The sequence below is a fragment of the Thunnus thynnus genome, chromosome 2 (assembly GCF_963924715.1).
Source record: "Thunnus thynnus chromosome 2, fThuThy2.1, whole genome shotgun sequence".
NCBI classification, from domain to species: Eukaryota; Metazoa; Chordata; class Actinopteri; order Scombriformes; family Scombridae; genus Thunnus; species Thunnus thynnus.
In genome coordinates, this window is record NC_089518.1 from 37369211 (window position 1) to 37378867 (window position 9657).

Below are 9657 nucleotides of genomic sequence, written 5' to 3' on the forward strand. Positions count from 1 at the left end.
CATTTTAACCCCAAATTTAATGTCATTATAATCACAAGCAAAGAACAAATGTTCTAAAGTTTCAATATCAGAATCACAAATCATACAATTGTTTTTTTTATCGATGTTGAATCTTTGTCTCAGAAACTCGTTAAATTGACAATTTAAATTCCGAGTCTGCGCATTAGAATTTACATGACTTTTCCAAATAAAAGCCGCATCAGGTGAATTCTATCCCGACGTGACAATCATGGAAGATTTTTTGCTCTTACGTTTGATTCGTCACTTCAAAAAAAATAAACACAAACACGAACATCATAAAAACATCTTACTAGCTATTTTTTTCTATACTGTTTTTTAAAAAGTCTACAATATTTAACCCTGCGGATTTATTGTGACAGCCGCTTCCTTTCCGCGGTCAAAATGAACATGAGCACTTCCTGCGCTGCGTGCGTGGTGTCACCTCGTCAATCGTCCGGGTCGCTGCTGCCGCCGCCGCCGCCGTTGCTGCTGCTGCTGGTGGAGATGCTGCTGCAGAGATGGAGCTGAACCACAAAAACAGCAAAGTATCGGGCAGAGTTTGAAACAAAGGGAGGGGGCTTAGCGTTAGTTCTCCAGCTGAACTGATCGCTGGAGGGATTTGTGTTGAAAATAAGATAAGTTTTTTTAAAAAACATTTCGGTTGAAGATGAAGCTGCTGAAGCCGAGCTGGGTGAGCCACAACGGTAAGCTTGTGCAGGAATCTGTTGGACCAAGTTGGGCTTTTGTTATCGGAGGGGGGCGAACTGATAAGGAGGCATGATGGTGGAGGTGGTCGACACTTGTTTGACTTGTTTGTCACTTGATAGCCACTCACAGGCCAGACTTTCTTCAACAACTGAACACACACACACGTGGTGTTTTTTTTGTCATTATCAGTATCACTCCTCTCTGCCCCAAATGTATTAATGTTTGCTAACCTTAGCTAGCTGGCTAGTTAGCCCCCCCGGCTAGCTCGGATGCCCTGACTGTTAGCTAACTTAACTTACCTGCCAAATGACCCACATCGAAGTTGTTGTCTCAAAGTGACTTATTGTTTAATATTTTTGGGCGTCCAGTACGGACATCTTATTTTAATGACAGACAAGGAGCTACTGAAGTGTCTGTTTGTGAAATCTCACAGCTGTCAGTTTGGAAAGTTAGCCGTTAGGAGTCGAATTTGGGCAACAGTAAACGGTTATTTTCATAAAATGTTTCGTATTTATTGTATTTTTAGCGGGAATGTGTAATGTCAAACATTAGCAGCTGTGGGCCTGATTCAGTACAGAAACAGTGAGGACAGAAGCAATGAAGTATAAAGCAAAACAGGCAGATAATCAAAGTTGACAAGTTAGACGAAGAACATCCTTCATATATGTGGGCTGAAACGTTCCTGCTCTCAAGAGTGTCATTGTCAATAAAAGACTACAGAATTCAGCCAAAAATAACAAGAGTAAACAAACATACAAACAAAACACTCCAAGATTTGCAGTGTACAATGATGTCAAAACATCACATTGGGAGTGATGAATGTTTGGCATTTTTAATTAAAAAGGGATTAAATTTCTACTGACAGACAAATAGATTAATCGACTAATTCTTTCACTTCTAGAAATTTCTAACTGGTCATTTTACAGACGTATCTCAGAATATTCGTGTAGTGTGAACTCCACATGTGGATCAAACAAACTCTTACAAAACCAGAAAAGAAAGAAACATCACACTGACTCAGCTGTGGACATTTACAGAACAGTTGAAGGATTTTCCATCAGGCTCACTGTAAAATACCTGGATCTTAAGAAAAAAAGCCCCCAGAGGTTACTGTGAAATGTCTTGTGTGTCCCGTATAATGTTTTGTCCTTCAACAACTACTTATGTCTTCTGTTGTAGATTGTTATTGTTTATAAGTTGATCTACAGTATCTGTCTGTGAATCTAATAAAAGTGTAATTTGACTAATTGTTTTTTCAGAGCTATTGATTATAATGTAATTAATTTGTGTTATGTGTTTTGTTTTTCACAGGCAAACCCATATTTTCAGTTGACATTCACCCCGATGGGACAAAATTTGCAACTGGTGGGCAAGGTAAGACACACACACACACACACACACACACACACACACACACACACACACACACACACACACACACACACACACACAGAGGGAGTGTTGTGATATATTTCTTCATCCTCTGGCACTGAACCTGCATCAACCTCTTGTGGGATTTAGTTCTGAAATAGACATCTGTGTTCTGTACTTAAGGTCCATATTCATGGTGTACAGCATATAGGGTAGTACTGGGATGCCAAATGTCTTTTTGTACACCCTCTTTGTAGAATAAAGAGTATATATTATTTCATATAAACATTAGTGTTCTTTACTTATCTCTCTTTGTGTGGAGTCTACAAATTAAAACACCAGAAATAAAATGTGTCTTCATTCCACCATAAAACCAAAACTGGTCAAAACTCCTCCAGCACTCGTAGTGCAACTTGCATCCGTCCGTTTTCTTTACTACTTATCCTCTAGAGGGTTGCGGGGGGGCTGGAGCCAGACTCACCCTGGACATGCTGCCAGTCAGTCACATAACATAACATATAATATAGACACAGACCACCTAGCAGTTACACTCAAAGCCCCTGAACAGGGACCTGAACCCTGGACCTTCAGAGTAAAAGTCTGATTCTCTACCGTCTGAGCTGCCCAGACTTCAGGTCTATTTATTGAGTAAATTTAATGAATTCAACACATGGCGTATATACATGTTCCAGACAGTTTTTCATGATAAAAGTTGCTGTAAATATATATCACAGTACAAAAATAATATACAAATAAATTAAATTGTACAAGAAATAACAAAATGTAGGGAAAAGAAAGAAGAACAAAAACCTTCTGCTAAACAACTGGAGGAAATCTGAAATGTTTAAATAATCTAATAGTTTTTGCAAATTATAAGTTTTGATTTTAAGTTTTCAACAGTTGTCAAATATGTTTTAAAGGTATGTTGAGGTTAACTCATTTTATATGGATATAATATTTTGCCAAGATATTAATCAAGTTAATTATTTAAGTTTCGTCTGCTGAGAAGTTGGGATTATTAAAAATAAGTAATATATCAGTCTTTGTTAATATGATACTTAGTGAAATTTTAAAAGGAAGCGTTTCTTCTTCAAGTTCATCATACAACACGTCATAAAGAAGATTAAAATAACATTTATATAGGAGTGTGTATGTGGAGCAGGTTGGTCACTAAATCGCTTCCATTGTTTGTGTGAAGTGACTTATTTTAATAAGACATGTAGTTGGACTGATGCACATTTATCCACCTGCTACAGTCAGATAGTAAGTTTATGACTTCTTTTATTTATCCATGTTCGCTGGCTTTTTTTGGAATCGTCTGATTGGTTGTTTATACGAGATGATTTATCGTTATGTTATTGTCAGATTTATGTTTGTGTATGTTAAATAAATAAAATCTAATTTGTTTAAGTATATGGAGGGAAAAAGGTAGATGTGAATCATCTGCTGAATCTGTTTTCAGGGGAGGATTCGGGGAAGGTGATGATCTGGAACATGGCGCCTGTCCTCCGAGACGAGGATGAGAAGAACGAGAATATTCCCAAGATGCTTTGCCAGATGGACAATCACTTAGGTAACAAGCCTCCTCAGGAAACTATTTTTATCTTCATGTTGATTAAAAAAAGAAAAAGTGTTGAATATAGAATTGTTTGGTTAATTCAGGTACTCGTTGATCAGTAGACGTCTGTGATCAGTTCCTCATGAGATACAGTTTCTACTGGTTTATCTAATACTGAAACCACTTCTGCTGCTACATAGTCGTGGATATGTGATCTGTCAGAACAAGGTTGGATGATGTGTCGTCCATCACACTGAAAAAGTAAAAGTTTGATGTTTACCTTCATAGTTTAGGTTTGTGTGTAAACCAGCTGTGAGAGTATAGTTCAGAAACATGGAGTCTGTCTGTTAGCTTTAGCTTAAAGTACAGTTTCCATGTCCGCAAGGGTCCAAAATTTATGACTGCACTGATCACGTCTGTGTTTGGACGATATCCAACCCTTTAGATCTGTCTTTAAATCTCCTCCTCTGACACAGAAGCCATCAGTACAGATTTATAGTGAACGCAAGCAGCAGAGGAACTGTGTGAGAATACGCAGAGAAGAATTTACAGACAATTAAAAAAACTGCCATTTTCATCACTTTTTGTTGTTGTTGTTGTTGGTATTTTGCTTTTATCTGACAGTCAGTTATAGAGAGAGAGACCAGGGTAGAGGTATGACATGTAACACAGGCTGACATTGTCTCGTATGCAACCTTTAACTGCTCATTGTGAGAATTCTTTTAAATTAATGTGCAGAAAGAAGCTTTTCACTGCTGTCAGACCGTCAGCACAACACGTCTGAAACAGCGCAGACGAGCCATAAAATTTCATTTACATGTTGAGTTATTTCTAAGACAGTTTTTACCGCCAGAACAAGACTAAGAAAACCTGGTCTGACCTGCCAAATATGACAACAACTAATCTTTCCACGTTTGAATTCTTCTGTTCTGCAAACAGACAGATTCTTCTTCTCTCCTCTTCTCCCACAATCAGCACCAAACGTCCTTGAAGTTACAGACTTGCTTTGATTCATTTTTTTCTTTTTTTGCCAACAACTTCTACCACGTGCTCCTTCTATGACCTCTTCTCCTACATTTAAATCTGTTGTCGGTACTTCTAGTAGCAGTAGTAACAGCAGTGACCTGCCAGTAGCTTAAAGTTTGGAGACATCTGAAGAAAAAAGAAATCAAACTGAAGTTGTTACTGTTTGTAAAGAAGCAATTAATTGAAATATATTCACTGTTCATTGCAAGAACCAGATTAAAAATAACTACATCTGTTCAGCATTAACGACAAAAAAACACACACAATCTGCTGCGGTATGAAAGAGACACAACAAATGCACAGGCGGTCAGATTGAACAATAAGAGCGTCTCACACACCGCTGCTATAACTGCCTCCTCAGCAGAAATCCAAACCAGTTACATTTATAACCTGAGTAAGCAGAAGTGTTTGTCTGTGCAGCGTGTGTGAACTGTGTGCGCTGGTCCAACAACGGGCTGTACCTGGCATCCGGAGGAGACGACAAGCTGGTCATGGTGTGGAAGAGAGCCGCGTACGTACACACACACGCACACACACACACACACACACGCATGCTGTGATTTATCTTTTGTTGTCTTGAGTTTATGCAGATTTAAATTTATTGTAGAAAACAGTTTGATCTGGACAGTCGGAGCTGGTGGTTGTTGATGTTTGATATTTACTGTGTGTGTGTGTGTGTGTTTTCTCTGCAGCTTCATCGGTCCGAGCACGGTGTTCGGGTCGAGCAGTAAGCTGGCCAACGTGGAGCAGTGGAGGTGTGTCACCATCCTGAGGAACCACACTGGAGGTTTGATACACACACGAAACCCACTTCCACAAAAATGCACACAGTAAAAAACACTGTCTCAGGACTCAGGCAGTGATGTGTGTGTGTGTGTGTGTGTGTGTGTTTTGCGTGTAGATGTGATGGACGTGGCGTGGTCTCCTCATGACGTGTGGCTGGCTTCCTGCAGCGTCGACAACACCATCGTCATCTGGAACGCTCGTAAATTCCCAGGTAGGAGACTCAGCTGACAGAGAGACCAGAGCTCAGTCTGTCTGTAGCATCAACACAACAAGAAGAGGAAACTGGTTGACTGATTAAAGGGAAAGTTTTTATTACACGGAAAAGTAAAAGAAAGAACTCTTCCACTCGACTACATGTCATTTTATTTGTGGGAAGAAGAGTTTTAAGCAAACTTCGCAGTCAAGATACATTTTTCAAAAGTGATTCAACTTAAAGTTCTTGAGAGGCTGCAGATATTTTCTGAGTGATGGATCGTAAACATAACACTCTGCTGCTGAGCCCAATTAGTAACCAATAAATTAAAACGTAAAAAAAAAACAACCCTGGATTATGCAGTTTACATTACAGGAATTATTGTTACATATAGCTGGAAAATACTGACAAAAATGTGATAATAAATGTCACTAAATTCATTCACTCAATAAATAATTGAGGGCTTTATTTTCCTTACTGTATAACAGTGACACAGGTATTAAATTACATCTGTTATCTGTTAATAAAAACCCTGCAGAAAACCTGTAACCTCCTTCTAAAAACTCACTACAGCGTCTTATTCTTACTAAATCATTATCCAGTATAACCAGTCAGTAGAGCAGGAACTTATTTACCACTCTCCCTGTTTTGTGTCTCCAGAGATGGTGACGTGTCTTCGGGGACACACCGGGCTGGTCAAAGGCCTGACGTGGGATCCGGTGGGGAAATACATCGCCTCCCAGGCCGACGACCACAGCCTCAAAGTGTGGAGGACGGTGGACTGGCAGATGGAGGCAAACATCACCAAACCCTTCAGTGAGGTACGGTCACGCTCAGTTGTTAGTTAATATAATTATAAGTAGGGATGCACGATATTATCGACACGTCATCGGTATCGGCTGATAAAAGCTCTAAGATGAAATATCGGCATCGGCCATTTTCTGCTGATTATGAGAGGCCGAGTTGTTGCCTTCTCCTCCGCAGGCTCCACTTCACTCAGGCTGCCCATCAGACCTGCTGCTTCTTCCCTCTTTAACCTGAATAACAGGCGCTCTGGTTGGATCCACATGCAGAACCGGGGCTAATGTTAGCTGAGAGGCTAGCAGAGGCTAGCTGGCTGTGCTTCCCTCCGGCCATGCTGCGGCTAACGCTCCGCTAGCCTCTCAGCTAACGTTAGCCCCGGTTTGTTATTCAGGTTAAAGTGGGAAGAAGCAGCTGATCTGACGGGCAGCTGAGTGAAGTGGAGTCTGCAGAGGAAACACCGGGACCGTCAGGGTGAAACAGTCCATCGAGGTGCTGCGGTGCTCCGCTGCAAAGATAGGAAACACCTCGGCTGACAGGATGTACCACTCTGTTTGGGAAAAAAAGATCTTTTTGGTTTATAACGACGGTTGGCAACCAGCGTATTAGGTGCATTACCGCCACCTTCTGCTCTGGAGTGTGGACCAGAGATTAAATCCTACACATTAATCCTGTCTGTCTAATAAACTCAATGAAAACTCTGCTGCTCCCACTTGGCAGGTTCATTAAAGGCTTCCTGAGTTTTTCCATCATATATTGTCTTTCTTGATCATACTTAGTACAGTCTAAGCTTGCATGCATAATAGTCTCCTCACCCATCTGGAAAAAAGTATGTGCAGGTATCGGTATCAGCAATCGGCCACAATGAGTTGGAAATATCTGCAAAAAGTCTAATATCGTGCATCCCTAATTAGAAGTTGGTGACAAATAAAAGGAAAAAAAACTGAAATACCGAGTGTCTGTTTCTGTCTCTGCCTCAGTGTGGTGGGACGACGCATGTCCTGCGTCTGTCCTGGTCTCCAGACGGTCAGTATCTGGTCTCAGCTCACGCCATGAACAACTCCGGCCCCACCGCTCAGATCGTGGAGAGAGACGGCTGGAAGACCAACATGGACTTTGTGGGCCACCGTAAAGCCGTCACCGTAGTGGTGAGTGCTACAGAAACTTTAGAGATAAAAACGCTACTTTTTACCTTGAAGTGTCTTTTTTAATTTTCCTGCACATTTAACGGTTCTGGTTTCTGTTTCTGTAGAAATTCAACCCAAAGATTTTTAAGAAGAAGCAGAAGAACGGCAGCTCTCCGAAGCCCAGCTGTCCGTACTGCTGCTGCGCCGTCGGCAGCAAAGACCGATCGCTCTCCGTCTGGGTCAGTTCACGCTTCAGTTAGTCGTGAAGTGGAAGGAAATGAAAACACATGTAAATCAGTATCAGTGGGGGACCGGGAGCTCAGTCAAGTTTCAGTTTTCACAGCTCGCTTCTGTTCTTCAGAAGATGTTTTCTGACGTTCGTTCCTGTTCAGCTTCCTCAGAGATGATCCGTCTCACAAAATATAACAAGTCGCTGATTTGTCTCATTGAGTCTTGAGTGTGAAGAAACAGGCACCAAACTGAGCTGTTAGTTTTGGGTATTAGTGGTTTTAATTTTAGTTATACTGATTTTTACAAAAAACAATGTTGAATTAAATAACTTTTAAGTACAAAACCTCCATTCTGGTTCATTTTTAATAAGGAAAACTGACTAATTAAGTCTCTTTGTTCTGTCCAGCTGACGTCTCTGAAGCGCCCCCTGGTGGTCATCCATGATCTGTTTGACAAATCAATTATGGACATTTCCTGGTGAGTTTTGTATTTGGACAACTGCACACTCTGTTCCAGATAGAACCCAGAACCCAGTCATCCCAGTGAATCGTCACATAGACTTTATATTGGGATGACATCTAGCACATAAAAACAGCTTTGAGATCATCTTGAGAAGGACGAACTTTTATAATACAAACAGTGATATTTGATCTTGTTTGCAGTTCAGTGTCTCCAATCAACAGTTAACAGACATCTCTCTTATAATGGCCCGTACATGTTGGGCACCAGGGGAGTTTTGTTGCATTACAAAAGAAAAATGTTTTCAGGCTTTGAAAGATAATGAAATGTTAATTACTGTTGGACCCAATGATTCAAATTGTGGTAATACATGGAGTCATTATTTTAAGTTGCGTACAGGAAAAATGCATCATGTGACCTGTAATACCAAATGTGGCCACTACACCAAAAACACTACATCACAGCCCAGTGCGGTTCCTCTGGGCTTGGTCCAGATCTGTTCTTACATCCACGGCCTGATTCTGACTCTGTGTGTGTGTTTGTGTTTGTCAGGACTCTGACAGGTCTGGGGATGTTGGTGTGTTCGATGGACGGTACTGTGGCCTACCTGGACTTCTCATTAGATGAACTGGGAGACCCTCTGAGTGAGGAGGAGAAGGTCAGACACACATCATGTAATCACATCAGGCTGTTGTTCTGTACAGAAAACCACTCGTTTAATTAAACACTTGACTAAAAGCTTTGAGTTAAAGATCTGCTACAGACATGCTTTAAGCATAGACTGTATAAAAATATGGACGTAGTTACCGTGACGTCACCCGTTGGTTTCTGAAGAGCGGTTTTGAAGCTCAAGTGAGCCGCTCCGGCCGTCGCCATCTTGGCAGTGCGTGACGCTGCCTAACTCCCAGCCAATCAAAAATGGGCAAAGAGGCGGGGCCGAATGGCTGAAACAAGCCACCTAGCGGCTGGTGGACCTGTAACTCAAAGCAGCCGTGTCCTTCATTATGCAGAACTTTACAGCTTAATAAAATTGATAAACGTGTGAGTTATAAAAAATTCACCCCCGTACAGTTGTCATGAAAGAGGAAATTAGCTACAGAGACCAAAAACCGTTGTTTGTACCAGACTGTAAACATGTTTATTTCTACTGTAAAGTTGGGCATTTTAACATGGGGGTCTATGGGATTGACTCACTTTGGAGCCTCAAGTGGCCGTTAGAGGAACTTAGACTCTATGAATATGTGAATATTGTTCATTTCAAAAGTTTTCCTGCTGGACACAAGTTGTCTCCTCCTTCACTATAAAGTTCATTCTCAGTGTTTGTGAACTGGAGGCTTCCAGTGAAGTTTTCCACATCACTCTTGTGTAAGGTTTCATACTGGGACCACAATTGGCTC

At 41.0% G+C, this 9657-nt stretch overlaps 1 protein-coding gene across 1 annotated transcript in view; it reads left to right on the plus strand.

Annotated features, from left to right (window-relative positions):
- Positions 1 to 435: 435 nt before the first annotated feature.
- Positions 436 to 9657, plus strand: part of hira (histone cell cycle regulator a) — a 19082-nt gene continuing 9860 nt past the window's right edge. The window contains exons 1-11 of the mRNA XM_067575980.1: positions 436 to 704; positions 2020 to 2082; positions 3542 to 3652; positions 5084 to 5174; positions 5356 to 5450; positions 5565 to 5660; positions 6303 to 6463; positions 7424 to 7591; positions 7696 to 7809; positions 8208 to 8278; positions 8813 to 8974. Coding sequence (XP_067432081.1) covers positions 668 to 704; positions 2020 to 2082; positions 3542 to 3652; positions 5084 to 5174; positions 5356 to 5450; positions 5565 to 5660; positions 6303 to 6463; positions 7424 to 7591; positions 7696 to 7809; positions 8208 to 8278; positions 8813 to 8974 — 1169 coding nt within the window. The 5' untranslated portion in view covers positions 436 to 667. The remainder of the gene's footprint in view (positions 705 to 2019; positions 2083 to 3541; positions 3653 to 5083; positions 5175 to 5355; positions 5451 to 5564; positions 5661 to 6302; positions 6464 to 7423; positions 7592 to 7695; positions 7810 to 8207; positions 8279 to 8812; positions 8975 to 9657) is intronic.